This window comes from Entelurus aequoreus, linkage group LG25 (genome assembly GCF_033978785.1).
Source record: "Entelurus aequoreus isolate RoL-2023_Sb linkage group LG25, RoL_Eaeq_v1.1, whole genome shotgun sequence".
NCBI classification, from domain to species: Eukaryota; Metazoa; Chordata; class Actinopteri; order Syngnathiformes; family Syngnathidae; genus Entelurus; species Entelurus aequoreus.
This window is the reverse complement of record NC_084755.1, coordinates 7,319,930-7,346,779: the sequence shown is the minus strand read 5'-3', so window position 1 is coordinate 7,346,779 and position 26,850 is coordinate 7,319,930. Positions and strand designations below refer to the sequence as shown.

General features: G+C 37.3%; 1 protein-coding gene across 3 annotated transcripts in view; it reads right to left on the bottom strand.

Moving 5' to 3' along the window:
- Positions 1-581: 581 nt before the first annotated feature.
- Positions 582-26,850, bottom strand: part of LOC133642672 (hsc70-interacting protein-like) — a 31,731-nt gene continuing 5,462 nt past the window's right edge. Inside the window, exons 3-13 of one of the 3 annotated variants that reach the window (XM_062037023.1) lie at positions 26,448-26,496; positions 19,419-19,512; positions 19,279-19,352; positions 19,136-19,202; positions 13,579-13,663; positions 13,385-13,495; positions 10,770-10,872; positions 7,621-7,737; positions 2,000-2,065; positions 1,340-1,420; positions 582-1,165 (exon numbers count right to left, since the gene is read on the bottom strand). In XM_062037023.1, coding sequence (XP_061893007.1) covers positions 1,022-1,165; positions 1,340-1,420; positions 2,000-2,065; positions 7,621-7,737; positions 10,770-10,872; positions 13,385-13,495; positions 13,579-13,663; positions 19,136-19,202; positions 19,279-19,352; positions 19,419-19,512; positions 26,448-26,496 — 991 coding nt within the window. In that variant the 3' untranslated portion in view covers positions 582-1,021. Of the gene's footprint in view, positions 1,166-1,339; positions 1,438-1,999; positions 2,066-7,620; positions 7,738-10,769; positions 10,873-13,384; positions 13,496-13,578; positions 13,664-19,135; positions 19,203-19,278; positions 19,353-19,418; positions 19,513-26,447; positions 26,497-26,850 lie in introns of all 3 variants that reach the window. The other 2 variants (XM_062037020.1, XM_062037021.1) reach the window with 2 other exon arrangements.

Sequence of the window (26,850 nt, the reverse complement as noted above, 5' to 3'; positions counted from 1 at the left end):
CACTAACATGACTATGTTGCTGTGAGTGATAAACACTAACATGACTATGTTGCTGTGAGTGATAAACACTAACATGACTATGTTGCTGTGAGTGATAAACACTAACATGACTATGTTGCTGTGAGTGATAAACACTAACATGACTATGTTGCTGTGAGTGATAAACACTAACATGACTAAGTTGCTGTGAGTGATAAACACTAAGATGACTAAGTTGCTGTGAGTGATAAACACTAACATGACTATGTTGCTGTGAGTGATAAACACTAACATGACTATGTTGCTGTGAGTGATAAACACTAACATGACTATGTTGCTGTGAGTGATAAACACTAAGATGACTAAGTTGCTGTGAGTGATAAACACTAAGTTGCTGTGAGTGATAAACACTAAGATGACTAAGTTGCTGTGAGTGATAAACACTAAGTTGCTGTGAGTGATAAACACTAAGTTGCTGTGAGTGATAAACACTAAGTTGCTGTGAGTGATAAACACTAAGTTGCTGTGAGTGATAAACACTAAGTTGCTGTGAGTGATGAGAGAAAGAAGGACATGAATCTTGTTTGTGAAAGTTGCAACTTTATGAAGATTCAATGTTTAAGAGGAGAAGAAGAAGAAGAAGACTACTTCCTCCTCCAACATGTTAGGACTGAGGCTGAGGTGCAGCTCAACTTGATGAAGATTCAATGTTTAAGAGAAGAAGAAGAAGAAGACTACTTCCTCCTCCAACATGTTAGGACTGAGGCTGAGGTGCAGCTCAACTTGATGAAGATTCAATGTTTAAGAGAAGAAGAAGAAGAAGAAGAAGAAGAAGAAGACTACTTCCTCCTCCAACATGTTAGGACTGAGGCTGAGGTGCAGCTCAACTTGATGAAGATTCAATGTTTAAGAGAAGAAGAAGAAGAAGACTACTTCCTCCTCCAACATGTTAGGACTGAGGCTGAGGTGCAGCTCAACTTGATGAAGATTCAATGTTTAAGAGAAGAAGAAGAAGAAGAAGACTACTTCCTCCTCCAACATGTTAGGACTGAGGCTGAGGTGCAGCTCCTCCAAACTTAGAGTTGAGCTTGGTGATGAGCGCCATGATCTTGGGGTTGTTGTGGTACTTGGCGATGTTGGCCGGGTTCTGTGCCACGTCCTGGAAGGCCACCATCACCTCCGGGTCCTGTGTGATAGTCACATGATACAAGTCAATCAATATTGACAGGAGTGACATCATAAGGATGGAATGTGTGAGCGGCAGGTCAAATACATGACTGACGACATCACATTACACCTTTGCTCAACTTCTTGAGGGAGTACAAGTGCAAAAAGAAGAATACAGGAAGTAGTACAGGACCTGCATGGCGCTGAGAAGCTCAGGATCCTGCAACAAGTCATTCAGACCAGGCATGCCAGCACCTCCACCTGGGAACCCACCTGGGAACCCACCACCTGCTGCCAGGTTCATGCAGGCCAATTAATAATAGTCACATGTACATTTCACACATCAATAATAGTCACATGTACATTTCACACAATAGTCACATGTACATTTCACACATCAATAATAGTCACATGTACATTTCACACAATAGTCACATGTACATTTCACACAATAGTCACATGTACATTTCACACATGAATAATAGTCACATGTACATTTCACACAATAGTCACATGTACATTTCACACATTAATAATAGTCACATGTACATTTCACACATTAATAATAGTCACATGTACATTTCACACATTAATAATAGTCAAATGTACATTTCACACATTAATAATAGTCAAATGTCTATTTCACACATGAATAGTCAAATGTACATTTCCCACATGAATAATAGTCAAATGTACATTTCCCACATGAATAATAGTCACATGTACATTTCCCACATGAATAATAGTCAAATGTACATTTCCCACATGAATAATAGTCAAATGTACATTAGTATTGGGTGAAATATATATTTGACATTGCATCAATCAAAGTAACTAAATGATGATGTCACTCACCACCTGGGAAGAATCCTCCTCCTCCTCCTCCTCCTCCTCCTCCTCCTCCTCGGGCTTCTTCTTCCTACACACATTGTTTATTATTCTACATACACAATTATTGTTCAATATACACAACTATTTATTATTCTACATACACAATTATTGTTCAATATACACAACTATTTATTATTCTACATACACAATTATTGTTCAATATACACAACTATTTATTATTCTACATACACAATTATTGTTCAATATACACAACTATTTATTATTCTACATACACAATTATTGTTCAATATACACAACTATTTATTATTCTACATACACAATTATTGTTCAATATACACAACTATTTATTATTCTACATACACAATTATTGTTCAATATACACAACTGTTTATTATTCTACATACACAATTATTGTTCAATATACACAACTATTTATTATTCTACATACACAATTATTGTTCAATATACACAACTATTTATTATTCTACATACACAATTATTTATTATTGTTCAATATACACAACTATTGTTTATTATTCTACATACACAATTATTATTTATTATTGTTCAATATACACAACTATTGTTTATTATTCTACATACACAATTATTATTTATTATTGTTCAATATACACAACTATTGTTTATTATTCTACATATACAATTATTATTTATTATTGTTCAATATACACAACTATTGTTTATTATTCTATACACAATTATTTATTATTGTTCAATATACACAATTATTGTTTATGGTTATATAAATAATGATTGTTTATTCTATGGATAATTATTGTTTGTTCTATTTAAATTTGTTTATTATTGGTAATTCTATATACACAATCATTGTTTATTGTTCAATATACACAATTATTGTTTATTGTTCAATATACACAATCAAAATTGTTTAGTATTGTTCAATATACACAATTATTGTTTATTGTTCAATATACACAATTAAAATTGTTTAGTATTGTTCAATATACACAATTAAAATTGTTTAGTATTGTTCAATATACACAATTATTGTTTATTGTTCAATATACACAATTAAAATTGTTTAGTATTGTTCAATACAAACAATTATTGTTTATTGTTCAATATACACAATTATTGTTTATTGTTCAATATACACAATTATTGTTTATTGTTCAATATACACAATTATTGTTTATTGTTCAATATACACAATTAAAATTGTTTAGTATTGTTCAATATACACAATTATTGTTTATTGGTCTATGGACAATTGTTTATTGTTCAATATACACAATTATTGTTTATTGTTCAATATACACAATTAAAATTGTTTAGTATTGTTCAATATACACAATTATTGTTTATTGGTCTATGGACAATTGTTTATTGTTCAATATACACAATTAAAATAGTTTAGTATTGTTCAATATACACAATTATTGTTTATTGTTCAATATACACAATTATTGTTTATTGGTCTATGGACAATTGTTTATTGTTTATTTTTCTATACACAATCATTGTTTATTATATAATAGAATGTATATTAGTGTATAATGATGCACAATCAATGTTTATTGTTCAATATATACAATTGAAATTGTTTATGATTTTATTGTTTATTATTGTTCAATATAGAAAATTGTTCTTTACACCATTTTTGTTTATTGTTCTATATACACAATTATTGTTAATGTTCAATATACACTATTATTTAATGTGGTTTATTGTTCTATAAATAATTATTTATTGTTTTATAGACAATTGTTTATTGTTCTATAGACAATTGTTTATTATTCTACAGACAATTATTGTTTATTGTTATATACACAATTATTTTTTATTATTCTATAAACACAATTATTGTTAATGTTCAATATACACTATTATTTATTGTTCTATAAACAATTGTTTATGGTTCTGTAGATAATTATTGTTTATTCTATATACACAATCATTTTTTATTATTGTTTATTGTTCTATACACAATTATTGTTGTATACACAATTGTTTATTGTTCAATATACACAATTATTTTTTGTCTATACACAATTGTGTATCGTTTTATACACAATTATTAATATTGTTCTATAGGCAATTGTTTATTATTGTTCTATAGACAATTATTGTTTATTGTTGTTCTACAGAAAATGATTGTTTATTTTTGTTTTATGGACAATTACCGTTTATTATTGTTCTATGGACAATTATTGTTTATTGCTCTATAGACAATTATTGTTTATTGCTCTATAGACAATTATTGTTTATTGCTCTATAGACAATTATTGTTTATTGTTCTATAGACAATTATTGTTTATTGCTCTATAGACAATTATTGTTTATTGTTGTTCTACAGAAAATGATTGTTTATTTTTGTTTTATGGACAATAGACAATATAAAATCTATAGACAATTATTGTTTATTGCTCTATAGACAATTAGTGTTTATTGTTGTTCTACAGAAAATGATTGTTTATTTTTGTTTTATGAACAATAGACAATATACAATCTATAGACAATTATTGTTCTATAGACTGATTGATTGATTGATTGATTGAGACTTTTATTAGTAGGTTGCACAGACAATTGTTTATTATTGTTCTATAGTCAATTATTGATTATTATTGTTCTATAAAAAAAATGTGTTTATTGTTCTATGGACAATTGTTTATTATTGTTTTATGGACAATTGTTTATTATTGTTTTATGAACAATTGTTTATTATTGTTTTATGGACAATTGTTTATTATTGTTTTATGGACAATTGTTTATTATTGGTCTATGGACAATTAGTTTATATTGTGCTATGGACAATTATTGTTTAATATTGCTCTATGGACAAGTATTGTTTATTGTTCTATGGACAAGTATTGTTTATTGCTCTATGGACAAGTATTGTTTATTGTTCTATGGACAAGTATTGTTTATTGCTCTATGGACAAGTATTGTTTATTGTTCTATGGACAAGTATTGTTTATTGCTCTATGGACAAGTATTGTTTATTGCTCTATGGACAAGTATTGTTTATTACTGCTCTATGGACAATTATTGTTTGTTTTATACACAACTATTGTTTATTATTGTTCTATAGGCAAATGTTTATTGTTCTATAGAAAATGATTGTTTATTGTTCTATAGAAAATGATTGTTTATTATTGTTGTATGGACAATTACTTTTTATTATTGTGCTATGGACAATTATTGTTTATTGCTCTATAAACTATTGTTTATTGTTCTATAGACAATTGTTTATTATTGTTGTATGGACAATTTTTTATTGTTTATTGCTCTACAGACAATTATAGTTCTATAGACAATTGTTTATTATTGTTGTATGGACAATTTTTTATTGTCTATTGCTCTACAGACAATTATTGTTCTATAGACAATTGTTTATTATTCTATAGTCAATTATTGTTTATTCTATAGAAAATGATTGTTTATTATTGTTCTATAGACAATTGTTTATTATTGTTCTATGGACAAGTATTGTTTATTATTGCTCTATAGACAATTATTGTTTAATATTGTTCTATGGACAAGTATTGTTTATTATTGCTCTATAGACAATTATTGTTTTATACACAACTATTGTTTATTATTGTTCTATAGGCAATTGCTTATTATTGTTCTATAGACAATTATTGATATTGTTCTATAGAAAATGATTGTTTATTTTTGTTGGATGGACAATTATTGTTTATTGCTCTATAGACAATTATTGTTTATTGCTCTATAGACTATTATTGTTTATTGCTCTATAGACAATTATTGTTTATTGCTCTATAGACTATTATTGTTTATTGTTCTATAGACAATTATTGTTTATTGCTCTATAGACAATTATTGTTTATTGCTCTATAGACAATTATTGTTTATTGCTCTATAGCAGGGGTGGGCAATTAATTTTTACCGGGGGCCGCATGAGCAACCCGAGCACTGCTGGAGGGCCACATCCACAATATTTCAATTCAATTTGGCTCAATATTATTTTTGATATATACTGTAAGATAAATAATAATAATAATAATAATAATTAATAATAATAGTAATACTTCAACATAGTGTGTGTAACAGCATTCCATGACTAATATAAATAAATTAACATTAATAATAAATGACAGTAAAATAAGCACACGTATGACTGAGGAGTAATAGTGTAACTCTGTGTGGTGTTTGAGTTGTCCGACTTTTTGTGTGGCCATAAACGCACCAGTGGTTTAGTGCTATGCGTGTTGGTGACAGATGACAAGTTGCTTTTGGCCTGGTTTGTACGGCAGAAAATGACTAGTTTTTCCAGATAGAATTGTTTTACTCATGTTTTTGGTGTAGTTATGTCCGAATATAAACAGTTTTGCTCAATAAAGTGATCGATATAATTCCTGGCCTCGAAGCATCTCGATAGACGTTACAATAATTGAACGGTGTTGACGAACACCGTTAGGGCCGCTTGTTGTCACTGTCACTCAGAGTTGCATTGCAAAATTACATAGAATAAATATGTTTATTTTGTTTAGAATTCAGATGGGATTTGATTTGGTGCGCGGCATATATTTGCTGCGCGCAGCGGACGCTTGAGCAGTGCGCAATTGCGCAGGCACGCACCTTAGAGGGAACGTTGCTTTGCAGTTCATGTCTTGTTGAAAACACGCCATTCCTCATCAACTTTTCTCTTTTTAGCGTCTCGGGTGTAAACCGTGCATCACTTGTCGCTGAATGTGCACCTTCACTCACAGGTTACACACGGACACACGCCCATAAAGAATACTTTTCAAAATAAAAGCAGCACAGTTGTATTGCGCGCACGAGATAGATGTTTTTTCAACTTTATTTTGTAATTAATGATTGCAGCTGTTCACATTCACTCACAATCACGCACACGCATACGTCCACACGGAAGTAATACAAATAACGATTTTCAAAACAAAAGCAGCACCGTTGTATTGCACACTCGACATAGATACTTTTTAAAATATATTTTGTAATTTATAATTGGCCTCACGCGGGCCGGACAGGGACGCACAAAGAGCCGGATGCGGCCCGCGGGCCGCAGAATGCCCAGGTCTGCTCTATAGACTATTATTGTTTATTGTTCTATAGACAATTATTGTTTATTGTTCTATACACAATTATTGTTTATAGTGGACATTCTACATCCTTGAAATACAAGAAGTAATTTTTTTTGTGGTGGAAAATTCACTTTTTATTTCTCAATTATGACTTTCTATCCATCATTGTTTCTACTTGATCTCATATTCATGATGTTTATCTCATTATGACTTTCTATCCATCATTGTTTCTACTTGATCTCATATTCATGATGTTTATCTCATTATGACTTTGTGTCATTATTTTTCTTTTTTATTGGCTCATTTTCACTTTATCACAATTCAACTTTTTGTCTCATAATTTCAACTTTATCTCATAATTGAGATTTTTATTTTCATAATTTTGACTTTATTATCTCATAATTTAGTATTTTTTAACTTCATAATTTAGATTTTTTTAATCTCCTAATTTTGACCTTTTAATCTCACAATTATTACTTACCGTTAGGGTACTATTGTTTTAGTGGTGGAATCTGGCTTCTGTACTTTTAATCTCATAACTGAGATTGAATCATCTCATATTCCTGCTGACCTTGTGAGCGCGAGCGTGCTCCTCCCTGGCCTTCTTGACTCGCTCCTGCTTCTCCCGGATCTCCTTCTCCTCCCTCTTGCGTTCATATTTGCGCCTGTGCTCCATGATTCTGTTGGCCTGTGGCGACAAAGAAGAAGTTGCCGTCGTCATGGCGACGTAGGTCTAAAACGTGCCAGCTGCCGTTGGGATGAGAAATATGTGCGTTTATCTTACAAGTCCCCAAAAACAGTGAAAAAGTGGCTCCAATTTTTTGTAATGATCAGCCAAAAGTCCTGAATTCATGGAGGCTTTTTCAGAAAGTTGACATTTTTTTAAAGCAAACTTTTTTCCACTAACATTGAATCAACTAGTGATTTGATGAATTTGTTATCAATATTTGAAGTGTTCCTTCAAAAATCACATGATTGGAAAACAAATAGTGTCTTGATGTTTTATAGTCTTAAAAGTGGACACTAGATGGAACATTACTGTAATAAAAGTCATTACAACACCACCCAAGACTTCCTACAAGTTGCAGACATTCTCTGTGTGTTCATTTATCTTTCCCCGCACGTTGTAGCACTAACTTATGATATGAGATTATCATCACACTTCAACATCTCTAACATGGAAGTGCTGCCTCTTTGCTAAGTCTGCATTGCCAATGAAAATCTGTTCATGTGTCTTAGCCTGATAAATATTTCATGTCAACTAGGAAGTAAGGACACCAGTGTGGTACCAAATGTTTATATACTCCATTACCCAGAAGGCTTAGCACTGTAGACAGGAACAGGAAGTAGTTCTGAATGGTGCCGCTTGAGCAATAGAGTTGTTCTACGATGTAAACATTCCCAAAAGGATCACGGTTATTATTGTTGAATGTGCTCAAAAACTTATTTTACACACACTGAAATCTTTTAACCACATTTTTAAAAATGAAAATAGACACTGTTAGAAAAGCCACTATTTATCATGTTTTGTGTTTCCTATGCTTCACTGATAGTGTTTTAGTATTTCATCACTTTTAATGGCAAAGTTTGTATTGTTTTGAATATTGATTTGTACTATCACACTCTAAAATGTATCTAAATGAAACGTGCGTAACAAATAAAACATTATTTCTGGCGGGCTTTGTGGCGTCCTACTGTGTTCAGTGGTCCTTGAACGCACCGTAAAACTGACTGTGTTCTAAGAGCACAGCTTGTAGCTTCAATGTCCACAGTCAAAAATGTCAGTTGCTCAGACAGTCAGGTGTTCATATAAGTTAGGATTGGGTTTGTTAATGGGGAAATATGTTAATGTCTCTTGTTTTCATGTTAGCATTTAAGCTAACGCCAGTCAGTCCATGAGTTGATCAAACTGTAGTTTTTAATCTTGGTTTTCTGATAACATTTATTTTACAAGGGTAATGCTACCTACCCTTCAGGAGTTTCATTAACATCCCTACTTACACCTTGTTCCTGCTTCATTAACATCCCTACTTCCACCTTGTTCCTGCTTCATTTACATCCCTACTTACACCTTGTTCCTGCTTCATTAACATCCCTACTTCCACCTTGTTCCTGCTTCATTTACATCCCTACTTACACCTTGTTCCTGCTTCATTTACATCCCTACTTACACCTTGTTCCTGCTTCATTTACATCCCTACTTCCACCTTGTTCCTGCTTCATTTACATCCCTACTTCCACCTTGTTCCTGCTTCATTTACATCCCTACTTACACCTTGTTCCTGCTTCATTTACATCCCTACTTACACCTTGTCCCTGCTTCATTTACATCCCTACTTCCACCTTGTTCCTGCTTCATTTACATCCCTACTTCCACCTTGTTCCTGCTTCATTTACATCCCTACTTCCACCTTGTTCCTGCTTCATTTACATCCCTACTTACACCTTGTTCCTGCTTCATTTACATCCCTACTTACACCTTGTTCCTGCTTCATTTATATCCCTACTTCCACCTTGTTCCTGCTTCATTTACATCCCTACTTCCACCTTGTTCCTGCTTCATTTACATCCCTACTTCCACCTTGTTCCTGCTTCATTTACATCCCTACTTCCACCTTGTTCCTGCTTCATTTACATCCCTACTTGCAACCTTGTTCCTGCTTCATTTACATCCCTACTTACACCTTGTTCCTGCTTCATTTACATCCCTACTTACACCTTGTTCCTGCTTCATTTACATCCCTACTTCCACCTTGTTCCTGCTTCATTTACATCCCTACTTCCACCTTGTTCCTGCTTCATTTACATCCCTACTTCCACCTTGTTCCTGCTTCATTTACATCCCTACTTACACCTTGTTCCTGCTTCATTTACATCCCTACTTACACCTTGTTCCTGCTTCGTTTACATCCCTACTTCCACCTTGTTCCTGCTTCGTCCACACATGTGTTTGTTGCAGGCATTGGACAAAGTTTGCGAGGGCAAGCATATTTTGAAGGGATTGGTTGAATTTGTGCCGTTGCCAATGTCATGACCTCTAAATTGGTAACACTGCTCCCTGCTGCTCTGTCTCATTATTCTCTGGCAGAGCAGGTGGTTCTATGTAACAACAGGCAAGTTGTAATCTATTTGTAGTGTATGCAGAGCAAGAGCTTCTACGTAACAACAGGCAAGTTGTAATCTATTTGTAGTGTATGCAGAGCAGGTGCTTCTACGTAACAACAGGCAAGTTGTAATCTATTTGTAGTGTATGCAGAGCAGGTGCTTCTACGTAACAACAGGCAAGTTGTAATCTATTTGTAGTGTATGCAGAGCAGGTGCTTCTACGTAACAACAGGCAAGTTGTAATCTATTTGTAGTGTATGCAGAGCAGGTGCTTCTACGTAACAACAGGCAAGTTGTAATCTATTTGTAGTGTATGCAGAGCAGGTGCTTCTACGTAACAACAGGCAAGTTGTAATCTATTTGTAGTGTATGCAGAGCAGGTGGTTCTATGTAACAACAGGCAAGTTGTAATCTATTTGTAGTGTATGCAGAGCAGGTGCTTCTACGTAACAACAGGCAAGTTGTAATCTATTTGTAGTGTATGCAGAGCAGGTGCTTCTACGTAACAACAGGCAAGTTGTAATCTATTTGTAGTGGGCCCCCCAAACAAATGAATGTATGGGAACATACTAGTGTGTGTCCAAATAACTTGTAGCTGTATTCCACATCTATTACCTTGGGCTGCACCTCCTTGAGCAGTGCACTGACATCCTCATCATAATCCAGTTTGCAGGCTGTAGCTAGATCCCCGGATGCCTCCTCCCAGTGTCCCAGCAGCCTGCAACATACAGTGGCCATTATTAACATTTCTATTGATTTATTCCACAGGGACTAACACACCCGCTCATAGATGTTGCGCTGAAACTTCATGTTGACTCACTATGGATTGCAGACAAATTCCGCAGACCAACAAGCAATCTTTATTCAAAATAATTAGTAATTGTGAAAAATATAGACTCTTTTTAAAAAAATAACCATGTTAACCATTAATTATATCATGAGTTAGCTGATGGTCTTCTTGTTTAAAAAAAAAAAGGATCGTAAACTCCAAACTTTAAGCCATTACTTTTTCCTAGGCTTTGAACACTGCAACTTATAAAACGTTCATGGATTGTTCTTTGCCGATGGCCATAAAGCAAACAAGTTTTCATTAAACAAATGCCAAGACACTTCAAGGCCTACTGAAAGCCACTACTAGCGACCACGCAGTCTGATAGTTTATATATCAATGATGAAATCTTAACATTGCAACACATGCCAATACGGCCGGGTTAACTTATAAAGTGACATTTTACATTTGCCGCTAAACTTCCGGTTCCAAACGCCTCTGAGGATGACGTATGCGCGTGACGTAGCCCGGGGAACACGGGTATGCCTTCCACATTGAAGCCAATACGAAATAGCTGTTTTCATCTCATTCTGGGTGTATTCTGGACATCTGTGTTGGTGAATCTGTTGCAATTATGTTCATTGCATTATGGAGAAAGAAGCTGAGCAAGCAAAGAAGAAAGTTGTCGGTGCGAAGCGTCTATTTTGCGAGGGAAGTCAGCAACAACACAACACAGCCGGCGCTTCTTTGTTTACATTCCCGAAAGATGCAGTCAAGATGGAAGAACTCGGATAACAGAGACTCTAACCAGGAGGACTTTTGACTTGGATACACAGACGCCTGTAGAGAACTGGGACAACACAGACTCTTACCAGGATTACTTTGATTTGGATGACAAAGACGCAGACGTGCTACCGTGAGTATGCAGCTTTGGCTTCCAAACATTTGATAGCTTGACCGTACGTGCGCGTCACGTACGTAACTTTGTTTAAATATATAAGCTTTATGAACCTTGGGTTAGGTGAACGGTCTTTTGGGCTGAGTGAGTGTGTGTGTTGATCAGGTGTTTGAATTGTATTGGCGTGTTCTATGGAGCTAGGAGCTAGCAGAGGAGCTAGGAGCTAGCATAACAAACACGTAGGTGTTTTTATGCAGGATTAATTTGTGGCATATTAAATATAAGCCTGGTTGTGTTGTGGCTAATAGAGTATATATATGTCTTGTGTTTATTTACTGTTGTAGTCATTCCCAGCTGAATATCAGGTCCCACCCGCCTCTCACAGCATCTTCCCTATCTGAATAGCTTCAACTCCCCACTAGTCCTTCACTTGCACTTTACTCTTCCACAAATCTTTCATCCTCGCTCAAATTAATGGGGAAATTGTCGCTTTTTCGGTCCGAATCTCTCTCACTTCATGCGGCCATCATTTTAAACAATAGGGAACTTTGCGTATATGTTCAACTGACTACGTCACGCTACTTCTGGTAGGGGCTAGCCTTTTTTTTATCAGATACCAAAAGTTGCGATCTTTATCGTCGTTCTATACTAAATCCTTTCAGCAAAAATATGGCAATATCGCGAAATGATCAAGTATGACACATAGAATAGATCTGCTATCCCCGTTTAAATAAAAAAAATTCATTTCAGTAGGCCTTTAAATGTCTTAAAATTTGTGTTAAGGTTTGTTCTATGGTGCCATCTTTTGGACAAGTACGCTCACTGCAGGTGCCGCAGGGTGAATGTGAATTCCTGTTGATTAAAGCTTTGAACCGGAAGTAGAAGTGTCGTTCATTCGTTCCAATCGTCCATTGTGGATTCTTCATTCATCAGTCCAAGCAACGTTTGTAAGTTTTACAATATAACTAAAACAATTCTTACTTACTAAAGCGTCTCATGGGTGGTGTGTGTAGGAGTGTTTTCATGCATATTTGTACAAGCTATCGTAATGTAATCAAGTTCGCGTCATTAGCTAATATGCTAACACGTTTACAAGTGTCTGTGTTAGTATTATTAACTTACAATGGCATTCTTTTTGTATTATTTCACTTTCACAAATTCCTCAGTAAATTCACCAAAACGTCAGCGTGGAGTTATTGAGCCCGTTTAGCTGATTGGAGAGCTAGCTTGCGCAGCTAGTGGGTCCAAGACCATGACTTCTGTTTTGTTTGATCAGCCGTTTTACTGCCGTTGTACAGACACCATTTGGCAACAACTAAGGTATGTAAATAAACATTTACTAAATATTTATGTAAATAAGTCAGCCCACAACGTATATATCTGCCACTTATAGTCTGGTGCGGCTTATATATGAACAAATGTTTCCTTCTAAAAATGTAGTGGGTGTGGCTTATATACCGGAGCGCTCTATAGTCCGGGGAATACATTTAGTTGGTAAATCTTAGTTCCAAGACGTGGTGGAGTGCGAATTAGAGCATCTAAAAGCCTCCAGGTGAAACATACCTGTGAGCTTTACCCCTCCACTTGTAAGGCTGCGCTGAGTCCGGGTTAATCTTGATGGCTCTGTCGCAGTCTCTGATGGCTGCGTTGGGTTTCTGCATCTGAACGTAAACGCTGACATGCAAGCACACCACAGCATTACCTCGCCACTCATTTGAGGGGACTGGAACGTCGGCACGATCACGCAGGTGTCTCACCTTGCTCTCTTAGCGTACATGATGGCCACGCAGGGATTCATCTTGATGGCTTCAGTGAAAAGATCCAGAGCTTTCTGCAGATCTCCTACAAGACACAAGCAGCACTCAGGAGAATGTTTTGTAACCAAAGAGGTTAAGATAAATGGAGTTAGTCCCCACACTGGTTTTCAATGTGCAATGAGTGAAAGTTGAGTCAGACAATCATCAGATTAAAAGTTGCACTATTGAAGTGGTTGCAGAGCAGGAGCCACAGATCATGAAACAGTGTTGCTTTCTTTTACAGGAACCACTTTCTTTTACAGGAACCACTCCGCTTGCCAACTGTTACGTGGAGCCAAATAAGCCTTAATGTGCCAACCATGTCTGTGTGTGCGAACACTTCATTCATTCATTTTCTGCCCCGCCTGCAGACAAAAAGCAGGGCACATCAATTTTAGGGCAGTTGGAGCCCTCCATGTCACTTGCTGCACAGTACACTACTAGTCACTTCTCTGGGCTTCTACGTCACTTGCTGCACAGTACACTACTAGTCACTTCTCTGGGCTTCTACCTCACTTGCTGCACAGTACACTACTAGTCACTTCTCTGGGCTTCTACGTCACTTGCTGCACAGTACACTACTAGTCACTTCTCTGGGCTTCTACCTCACTTGCTGCACAGTACACTACTAGTCACTTCTCTGGGCTTCTACCTCACTTGCTGCACAGTACACTACTAGTCACTTCTCTGGGCTTCTACCTCACTTGCTGCACAGTACACTACTAGTCACTTCTCTGGGCTTCTACCTCACTTGCTGCACAGTACACTACTAGTCACTTCTCTGGGCTTCTACGTCACTTGCTGCACAGTACACTACTAGTCACTTCTCTGGGCTTCTACGTCACTTGCTGCACAGTACACTACTAGTCACTTCTCTGGGCTTCTACCTCACTTGCTGCACAGTACACTACTAGTCACTTCTCTGGGCTTCTACCTCACTTGCTGCACAGTACAGTACTAGTCACTTCTCTGGGCTGCTTTTCACAAGTTGTTTTCCATTTTGCCAACTCAATATGAGTCCTAAAAAGACCAGCGTGGAAAGAAGGGGCCAATTGCTGTGGAGTTGAAAACATTTTTAAAGACTTTTTGTGAGGAGTACATTAATGGCGCTCACACTTATGGAAGATCGACCAAGCAGGTTTCGTACCACAGCAAGTTTTAATTGTGTTGAGACCAGACTTTTCTGGAAAAAGATGCCAAGGCAGACTTACTTCACAGTGTAGTCTGGCAGACCCTCCCCCTCTGTCTGCTCCTTTCCATTCAGCTCTTCATTTCATGTAAGTGGATTTTATTTTTAAATGTTAATTATAGCAATATGGTTGTTAAAGTTAAGGATTTTTATGATTTCTGATAGATTGTGAGGGCACCAAAGGGACTTGAGTGTGTTGGCAGAGCAGCACATACAAAAGACAGCCGCTTGTTATTTTGTCTTGTTATTAAACAGAAAGTGGATCCAGTGTACAAACCTTCACTAAAATATGGAGGCTACAACTCTTTATTCATATTTACATGGTTTCTTATGGAGAAATGTGCTTCATTATACACATTTTTCTATTTCAAACCCAGTTCAAGAACAAATTAAGTTCGTAACGCACGGTTCCACTGTATATTAATCGTCACGTCTCAGTAAACCAGCACTGTGGAATTATTAATTGCTATAAATTAGCTTAGGCTGACCATACGTCCTCTTTTACCCGGACATGTCCTCTTTTGCAGGGGTGTCCGGGCGGGGTTTCTTAAATGCCTCAAATGTCCGGCATTTTGAGTTAGGGTTGCGTGTATTTTCAATGTACGTCCAGAGTTAAGAAGGGGTTAAACAAAACAAACTGTGGAGGCGTGCGTGTAACACGGGTGGGAAATAAGCCTATTTCCTCTCATGGCATCCCCTCATATATATATAATCTCGCGAGTTTAACACACGCGCTCAAGTGACCCGCTGCAGCCTATCACGTGACCCGCTGCAGCCTATCGCGCTCTATATGATCCACCGTCCCAACATGGCTGCCAGGTGCGGTGGCTAAGCCTGGGGACATCTGAAGCCGGTATGTTTTAAAGTTGTCGTTTGCCTGCATATCGTAAAAAACATCCGTCCAACATTTTACAACTAATTGTAAACTTATAGGTGCCGACCATCAGGGCCGAGTTGCGACGAGAGAGTGTGTCGATGTTAAGATATTAAGCCGAGTTGGTAAGTGAATTTGTTTGCTAATAGTAGCTACTAGCCGTACCCATGTATTGTCTATGGGCGGTTAGCATCGGCTTTTAATCCCGTTTCCTCCAATGTTTCTGATCCCATTGAATTTATATTTATGTTGAGTCTTTATTTTGGGTACTTGCATATGGTGACTGAGTGTTGTGGCGTTTTAAGGCCATCTGCACTTTTTATGCTACGGTAAAGACAATGAATGAACACTGTTACACCCATCATAGTGACGTCACTGTTATTGTTAATGTTACACCCGTCATAGTGACATCACTGTTATTTTCTATTGTTTAATATTGTTCATGTTACACCCGTCATAGTGACGTCACTGTTATTGTTAATGTTACACCCGTCATAGTGACATCACTGTTATTTTCTATTGTTTAATATTGTTAATGTTACACCCGTCATAGTGACATCACTGTTATTTTCTATTGTTTAATATTGTTCATGTTACACCCGTCATAGTGACGTCACTGTTATTGTTAATGTTACACCCATCATAGTGACATCACTGTTATTTTCTATTGTTTAATATTGTTCATGTTACACCCATCATAGTGACATCACTGTTATTTTCTATTGTTTAATATTGTTCATGTTACACCCGTCATAGTGACATCACTGTGTACTGTCGTGTTTGTTATTTTCTACATACATGTGATTGTTTAATATTGTTAATGTTAGCAGTATTATTGCTAATAATGATAATAATAAGTGTAACTTATTTATTGAAGATCGAACGATAGATGACTTAATGTTGATGTTTATGTGCGCACATTGATTGAACTCCGGGTCCTGTGTTTACGCAGGCCAGGTCTCTAAGTCTTGGATGGCGAGCTGTAGATAGGCCTTGAGCCCGAGCCCAAGGATCTCCACCTCTCAACCCCTGTGCTGGTCGGGCCGGTAGGCGGCTTATAGCCGAACCCCTAGCCTCGCACCTCATTACTCTGCGGCCCTTTGCACTAGCTCATACACACTCTGCCCATAAACTGAACTCTCACTACAAACTGCCATATCCACAACCTCAACCCGTGTGGCCGTATAAACTGTGAATGTGCATATGGACTGTGATCAGTCTCATATGACTCCTATGAACTTTAAGAACTTTGTTACCTTGTATGAATTACCCGAAGTCTTAATCAATGAACTAAACCAACATTGTTTGTTGAGATTCCTATCTGTTTTTTTCTTTTGTTTTGAATGGCCATTCCTATCAATGTCTGTCCACTATTTGTTGCACTGTACATATTTAAATAACACCGGTATCATTTAAAGCATTTAATTGTGTCCGTCCTACTCTCTCCGAGTCGTAATCTAGACTTCTGATTAGCCCAATATTGAGAACTTCTACTATACTAGCTAAAGTACCGGTTACATGCGCACACAGAAACATTGGTGAGGGAGGGGCAGAGACAGAGAGCGAGAGAGCTAGTGAGTGGAGAGACAGACATAAAAACAAGAAATGCCGAAACGTAAATGCAACTTCACGGATGATTTGCGAAAAAAGTATTTGTGTTTTGGTCCTGGCCGTGACACATGGGAAGCAGAAAGCACTGTGTGCAAAGCAGGAACGTATGTATCTGTGGCAAATAAAGATCTACAAGCCCATATCCACACTACAAAGTACAAAACAGCTGTGCAGGGCGAGAGCTCGTCTGCTAAATTGACGGAGTACTTTGTGCGACCTGGAAAAGGAGAAGACATTGTAAACGCAGCAGAGGGTGTTTTAGCATTCCACACAGTTACAGAATATAAGTGTGACTTATTTTGTTATACTGTCAAGCAGTGTTGGCGTTACAGCACTTTTTGTGTCTTATTAAGCATTGAAATCAGAAAGGACTTTTTTTTTTACCTACCGCCCGGCTTGCTTGTTTTTTTATTGTCTCGATTATTGCTTTCCGCCAGTGTTTTGTTTTGTTTATATTCGCCAGGTCACATTTCCGTCCCCGTGTATTGCGTTTTTATTGGTTGTAAATTTTGATTGGCCGAAAGTTTTGTCAATGACAAACACTTCCTCAGTTTGCACTGGGACAAGTTTGGGACAAGGTGCTGTCAAAAGAAAGACTTGATGGTAAACAATAAGGTGAGTGTAAAGTCAACCTTTTTAACTTCATCCTGTGCCAAGTTTCCAGTAAATGTCTTGTTTTAGTCTTTGTGAGTCCACGGAAACTTCACTTTTATCTCCTGCTGGATCCACATTGTTCCAGGATGGAGACAGGCTAGCTGTTAGCTTCAAGCGAACTAGCACCCGATCAGACTCCTCCACCCCAAAAACATACTTTTTAAAATTAGTTTTTCCATCCATCCATCCATTTTGTACTTCTTTTTTTATTTATTTTTTTAATGAATGAAGTAACGTTAATGACAACCTTTTTCCAAAACACAATATAGAATGTGAGATATAACAGAATAATGCATCCATTTATCTGTTTTCAAAACGCTTACAAAAAAGTGGGACCCCAAAATGTTACTGTGGTACCACATTTTTATTACTTGATGGGGTCCCTGGGACCCCATTTTGAAAATTCCTAGCGCCAACACTGCTGTCAACAGAGGAGAAAAATGATTTATTTAAATAAATATATTATTTATAAAGCAAGTTCGAGTATCATTGGAATTATTAGTTAGTTGCTATAAATTAGCACAGGAATTATTAGTTAGTTGCTATAAGTTAGCACTGTGGAATTATTAGTTAGTTGCTATAAATTAGCACTGGAATTATTCATTAGTTGCTATAAATTAGCACAGGAATTATTAGTTAGTTGCTATAAATTAGCACTGTGGAATTATTAGTTGGTTGCTATAAATTAGCACTGTGGAACTATTAGTTAGTTGCTATAAGTTAGCACTGATGCAATCCATATTAGGTCAGTTATGTTCTGATGGATGAATAACTTAAGTTACAACAGAAAGACATCATTCTGACTGAAAGAGGCCCTATAATGATAAGCCAACTTCTCTCATCTGTTGGTAGTGCTTTCTGTGTATTTGCAAAAGTCCTGAAAATGTGAAATCAAACTATGGAAGCACGGCGAATATATTTATAAAGAAATCTTCCCTTCTTTCAAACTTGTTTCAAACGAGCCGTTTGGAATTTGAGACTTTAGTGATGTATTTAATTGAAGTTATATCAGCGGATATCTCCATTTAAGGTAGCGCTAAGAAAATCCAGATGGCTGACGGGTAGAAGACGCAGACGAAGGCTGGGAGGAGGACTTTGGCACCTGATTTAAGAGCACCTACATGTACATAAACTCAGCTAAAACCTACCTTGTGCTTGGTAGAGATGAATAAATACAAGTATACACTTACCGTCTCCCAGAGCATTAATGGCTTCAATCTTCTTGTCATTGGCCAAGTCCATCATCTCCTCTGACACCTGAGCAAATGTACACACACATATTTTCATATCATCACTAAAAAGCACCAGAAACTTATGGAGAAATAACACTCGCCTCAACATTTTCAAACTCTCCCATTTCCTGTGGTTCATCAGTGTCTGGCTCAATGACACCCTCCAGGTCTTTTTCTGTAGACGCAACAGTTGAAGTGAGGAAGGAGGAAGGAGAGGATGGATGGACGCCACAGTAATTACCTAATTCACTCTCTTCACTTTCAGATGGTGCAGGAGGCTCAGGCTCAGGTGGGGGAGCTGAAGATCTCGGGGGAGGACCACAGGGACACCCACCCTACAGGCCACATAACAACAACCATCAACCCCAACAAACCTTGTTTTGACTTCTTCTGAAAGCCAGCTGAAGAAATGACAGGTTGTATTTTACTGAAATATCCCGAAATACATTATCTCACAAAAGTGAGTACACCCCTCACATTTCAACAACCATCTTCTGAAGGAGCATTACTAAAGACATGTGGATGTTCTCATTCATCAGGTCTTTGTCATCTCACCTTTCATTTGTCATCCAAGTAGGCTTCATCACTTCATGCTCATAGACTTAGATTGGTCAAATCTACTAGTCTTAGACTTATATTGGTCACATCTACTAGTGTTTGATTGGTCAGATGTACTAGTGTTGGATTGGTCAGCTCTAGTAGTCTTAAACTTGGATTGGTCAGATCAAGTCCTACACTTAGATTGGTCAGATCAAGTCTTACACTTAGATTGGTCAGATCTACTAGTCTTAGATGGGTCACATCTACCAGTCTTAGATTAGACAGATTGACTAGTCTTAGATTCGACAGATCTACTAGTCTTACACTTAGATTACTCAGATCTAGTCTTAGATTGGTCAGATCTAGTCTTAGACTAGTCAGAACTAGTCTAGTGGTTGGTGCCAAAACCCCAAATATTTATATACAAAACCAGGAGGGTGTGCCTGGGCAAGGATGGTTTTGCCCTATTGTAGTGAGAAAAACAACTGTTCAGATGCAAACAAGCAATCCTAACTGTCAATGCCAACGACAGTTGTTGAAGTGTAATTTCCCCTCGTTAGCAATGAGGTATTGAGTGGCAGAACGATCGCTGTGGATAGACTACTACCAGTCCAAAATAATCCCCCACGTTAGCATTCCATTCAGTTGTAAACAAATGGCCCAAATGAGCATCTGTGAGCAGAATGTTTCTACTCCTGTTATTTGTTGGAGGCTAATTTGCAGTCTTTTAGGAATGGTTGAAAGGACAGTGTTGTATGTGGGAGACAGGTGGTGTCGCAGACCACATCCTCGGTTCAGGGATGGTTTTTCAACCTTGACATAGATGGCTTTGCTCACTCCTCTTTGGTACCACCTGTCCTCCCTGTCCAGAATCTGGATGAAAACTAGTAGTTTTGGCTCAATTCCTGCGTTGCTCGGTTACCAGAGAAAGAGTGTCTTTGTTCATGCAACCAACCTTGCCTCGCAACTTCCGCTTTCTTTCAACGAAAAATAAATAATGTAATGCATTTTTTCTTGATAGATTACATCTCTCTCAATATATACAAATATTGTTTTACATAACCCCCAGGAATAGATCTGTGAATCTCACAGTACAATGCCATATGCTCAGCATCTTGTGTTTCTAGGCATGAAACTAAAACAAACCACTTGCATTTTGCAAAGTCCTTATCCACACTATAAAAGCCAAAGTGAGCCATTGCTAATGCATCTTAATATTCAACATTACCACTAGAGGCCACCGTATTAGCGCCGCTGTTTGTCTCTTCTTTTGTGACTTCCTCTCAATGTTCAGCCCTCTGAACATGTAGTATTTGTGATTTGGAGAGTACGCCTTGGAATGTGCGGGAGGTGTGACGACCAGGGAGTTAGTGGTGTTAGCTAAGGGAGTGTGTGTGTGTGAAGTAGCTCCTTGGTAAATGTTATCACTGTTTGTTACCACAAGGTGATACAAATACAGTGGCAATGGCGTCTCTCCTTGACCACAAGTGAGGGTATCACAAAGTCAAAGGGTGACACCATTCACTAATTTAATTAATACGCAGTAAAAGTTGATCAATTATGGATTATGCTCTTACAACATCTCATATATCAATTGCAATTATTGGGCTTCGAATTCCATTCAGAATTGATTCTCGCAATAAAGTATTTGTTGTGCTGTCAAATTACCGTATTTTTCGGATTATAAATCAGTTTTTTTTCATAGTTTGGCCGGGGGTGCGATTTATACTCTGGAGCGATTTATGTGTGAAATTATTAACACATTACCGTAAAATATCAAATAATATTATTTATCTCATTCACGTAAGAGATTAGGCGTATATCAGCACGTTCTCAGTTGGTTATTTATGCCTCATATAACGTACACTTATTCAGCCTGTTGTTCACTATTCTTTAGACATTTTAAATTGCCTTTCAAATGTCTATTCTTGCTGTTGGCTTTTAGCAAATACATTTCCCCCAAAAATGCGACTTATACTCCAGTGCGACTTATATGTATTTTTCCTTCTTTATTATGCATTTTCGGCCGGTGCGACTTATACTCCGGAGCGACTTATACTCCGAAAAATACGGTATACATTTTTAAAATCAGATTTATCACACTTTCAAATTTGCACTAATCGCAAGTTATTACCTTTTTCATTCATTTAAATTAAGACCCCAATACTTGGACAAAAATGCAATTTTAATGTCAGAATGTCAATCAGGAACATTTAAAAAAATGTGTTGAATGTACGACATTTGTTTGCTCAAAATGTGGTAAGTTATATCTCTATCCACTCAGGGTGTATTTTGTTTTGAAGTGATATCTACTATCCACTCAGGGTGTATTTTGTTTTGAAGTGATATCTACTATCCACTCAGGGTGTATTTTGTTTTGAAGTGATATCTACTATCCACTCAGGGAGTATTTTGTTTTGAAGTGATATCTACTATCCACTCAGGGTGTATTTTGTTTTGAAGTGATATCTACTATCCACTCAGGGAGTATTTTGTTTTGAAGTGATATCTACTATCCACTCAGGGAGTATTCTGAAGTGATATCTACTATCCACTCAGGGTGTATTTTGTTTTGAAGTGATATCTACTATCCACTCAGGGAGTATTCTGAAGTGATATCTACTATCCACTCAGGGAGTATTTTGTTTTGAAGTGATATCTACTATCCACTCAGGGAGTATTTTGTTTTGAAGTGATATCTACTATCCACTCAGGGAGTATTTTGTTTTGAAGTGATATCTACTATCCACTCAGGGTGTATTTTGTTTTGAAGTGATATCTACTATCCACTCAGGGTGTATTTTGTTTTGAAGTGATATCTACTATGCACTCAGGGAGTATTCTGAAGTGATATCTACTCTCTAGTCAGGGAGTATTCTGAAGTGATATCTACTCTCCACTCAGGGTGTATTTTGTTTTGAAGTGTTATCTACTATCCACTCAGGGAGTATTCTGAAGTGATATCTACTATCCACTCAGGGAGTATTCTGAAGTGATATCTACTCTCCACTCAGGGAGTATTCTGAAGTGATATCTACTCTCCAGTCAGGGAGTATTCTGAAGTGATATCTACTCTCCAGTCAGGGAGTATTCTGAAGTGATATCTACTCTCCAGTCAGGGAGTATTCTGAAGTGATATCTACTCTCTAGTCAGGGAGTATTCTGAAGTGATATCTACTATCCACTCAGGGTGTATTTTGTTTTGAAGTGATATCTACTATGCACTCAGGGAGTATTCTGAAGTGATATCTACTCTCTAGTCAGGGAGTATTCTGAAGTGATATCTACTCTCCACTCAGGGTGTATTTTGTTTTGAAGTGTTATCTACTATCCACTCAGGGAGTATTCTGAAGTGATATCTACTATCCACTCAGGGAGTATTCTGAAGTGATATCTACTCTCCAGTCAGGGAGTATTCTGAAGTGATATCTACTCTCCAGTCAGGGAGTATTCTGAAGTGATATCTACTCTCCAGTCAGGGAGTATTCTGAAGTGATATCTACTCTCCAGTCAGGGAGTATTCTGAAGTGATATCTACTCTCTAGTCAGGGAGTATTCTGAAGTGATATCTACTATCCACTCAGGGAGTATTTTGTTTTGAAGTGATATCTACTATCCACTCAGGGTGTATTTTGTTTTGAAGTGATATCTACTATCCACTCAGGGTGTATTTTGTTTTGAAGTGATATCTCTATCCACTCAGGGTGTATTTTGTTTTGAAGTGATATCTACTATCCACTCAGGGTGTATTTTGTTTTGAAGTGATATCTACTATCCACTCAGGGTGTATTTTGTTTTGAAGTGATATCTACTATCCACTCAGGGAGTATTCTGAAGTGATATCTACTCTCTAGTCAGGGAGTATTCTGAAGTGATATCTACTCTCCACTCAGGGTGTATTTTGTTTTGAAGTGTTATCTACTATCCACTCAGGGAGTATTCTGAAGTGATATCTACTATCCACTCAGGGAGTATTCTGAAGTGATATCTACTCTCCAGTCAGGGAGTATTCTGAAGTGATATCTACTCTCCAGTCAGGGAGTATTCTGAAGTGATATCTACTCTCCAGTCAGGGAGTATTCTGAAGTGATATCTACTCTCCAGTCAGGGAGTATTCTGAAGTGATATCTACTCTCTACTCAGGGAGTATTCTGAAGTGATATCTACTCTCCACTCAGGGAGTATTCTGAAGTGATATCTACTATCCACTCAGGGAGTATTCTGAAGTGATATCTACTACCCACTCAGGGAGTATTCTGAAGTGATATCTACTATCCACTCAGGGAGTATTCTGAAGTGATATCTACTCTCCAGTCAGGGAGTATTCTGAAGTGATATCTACTCTCCAGTCAGGGAGTATTCTGAAGTGATATCTACTCTCTACTCAGGGAGTATTCTGAAGTGATATCTACTCTCCAGTCAGGGAGTATTCTGAAGTGATATCTACTCTCCACTCAGGGAGTATTCTGAAGTGATATCTACTTTCCAGTCAGGGAGTATTCTGAAGTGATATCTACTCTCTACTCAGGGAGTATTCTGAAGTGATATCTACTCTCTACTCAGGGAGTATTCTGAAGTGATATCTACTCTCCACTCAGGGAGTATTCTGAAGTGATATCTACTATCCACTCAGGGAGTATTCTGAAGTGATATCTACTATCCACTCAGGGAGTATTCTGAAGTGATATCTACTATCCACTCAGGGAGTATTCTGAAGTGATATCTACTCTCCACTCAGGGAGTATTCTGAAGTGATATCTACTCTCTACTCAGGGAGTATTCTGAAGTGATATCTACTCTCCACTCAGGGAGTATTCTGAAGTGATATCTACTATCCACTCAGGGAGTATTCTGAAGTGATATCTACTACCCACCCAGGGAGTATTCTGAAGTGATATCTACTATCCACTCAGGGAGTATTCTGAAGTGATATCTACTCTCCAGTCAGGGAGTATTCTGAAGTGATATCTACTCTCTACTCAGGGAGTATTCTGAAGTGATATCTACTCTCCACTCAGGGAGTATTCTGAAGTGATATCTACTCTCCAGTCAGGGAGTATTCTGAAGTGATATCTACTCTCCAGTCAGGGAGTATTCTGAAGTGATATCTACTCTCTACTCAGGGAGTATTCTGAAGTGATATCTACTCTCCACTCAGGGAGTATTCTGAAGTGATATCTACTCTCCAGTCAGGGAGTATTCTGAAGTGATATCTACTATCCACTCAGGGAGTATTCTGAAGTGATATCTACTATCCACTCAGGGAGTATTCTGAAGTGATATCTACTCTCCAGTCAGGGAGTATTCTGAAGTGATATCTACTATCCACTCAGGGAGTATTCTGAAGTGATATCTACTCTCCACTCAGGGTGTATTCTGAAGTGATATCTACTATCCACTCAGGGAGTATTCTGAAGTGATATCTACTCTCCACTCAGGGAGTATTCTGAAGTGATATCTACTATCCACTCAGGGAGTATTCTGAAGTGATATCTACTACCCACTCAGGGAGTATTCTGAAGTGATATCTACTACCCACTCAGGGAGTATTCTGAAGTGATATCTACTCTCTACTCAGGGAGTATTCTGAAGTGATATCTACTCTCCACTCAGGGAGTATTCTGAAGTGATATCTACTCTCCACTCAGGGAGTATTCTGAAGTGATATCTACTCTCCAGTCAGGGAGTATTCTGAAGTGATATCTACTATCCACTCAGGGAGTATTCTGAAGTGATATCTACTATCCACTCAGGGTGTATTCTGAAGTGATATCTACTCTCCACTCAGGGAGTATTCTGAAGTGATATCTACTCTCTACTCAGGGAGTATTCTGAAGTGATATCTACTATCCACTCAGGGAGTATTCTGAAGTGATATCTACTATCCACTCGGGGAGTATTCTGAAGTGATATCTACTCTCCACTCAGGGAGTATTCTGAAGTGATATCTACTCTCCACTCAGGGAGTATTCTGAAGTGATATCTACTACCCACTCAGGGTGTATTCTGAAGTGATATCTACTATCCACTCGGAGTATTCTGAAGTGATATCTACTATCCACTCAGGGTGTATTCTGAAGTGATATCTACTACCCACTCAGGGAGTATTCTGAAGTGATATCTACTCTCCAGTCAGGGAGTATTCTGAAGTGATATCTACTACCCACTCAGGGTGTATTCTGAAGTGATATCTACTACCCACACAGGGTGTATTCTGAAGTGATATCTACTATCCACTCGGAGTATTCTGAAGTGATATCTACTACCCACTCAGGGTGTATTCTGAAGTGATATCTACTACCCACACAGGGTGTATTCTGAAGTGATATCTACTATCCACTCGGAGTATTCTGAAGTGATATCTACTACCCACTCAGGGTGTATTCTGAAGTGATATCTAATACACTGGATCATGATGCTACCACCAACATATTGGATGCATGACCTAACTACTTTGATACTCACTTGTGCTGACAGCTATTTAGACAAATGTACAATAAAATAGATTGGAAAATATAAATGACAGTACATCAATATTTCTGCATATGACTTTACAAGCTGCACACACATTGCTTGCTTCCTCAACCTACGACAAGATTTACTATTTATTTTTACTGCTGCATCGTCCAACTTGACACCGCTTGTTCAGAAAGTGCATGAGTAAAATAGTTGTGTTTGAAAAGGAAAATACTTCAGGTAAATGATCAGAGGAACATTCTTCATGGGTTACCTGGCATGACTCCTTGGGGGGAGATGGGGAAGGGATCTTTGCACCCATGCTGCAGTGTGGGCACAAAACAATCTTGTGAGGAATAATACATGAAATGGAAGGTCTTGTCCAACATATATTAACAGGGAAACATTTGCAGATTGACAAATTGATAAAATAGCAGATTTAAATCAGGATTTTTAAAATGTACATTACATTTGAACACTTTGGATGGGTTTCTAGTTAGCCACGGGGACTGGATCAAACTGAGAGGTGTTTTTTGGCGAGTCTTGGAAACAGGAAGTGTGAAAGAACGGATTGTGAATAAGCTTTGCTTCTTCCGACATGTTGTATTGCGTCATAGTAATCGCATCATTTTACTTGATGTAAATTGTAATAAATAAAATGTAGCTGTTTTAAATAC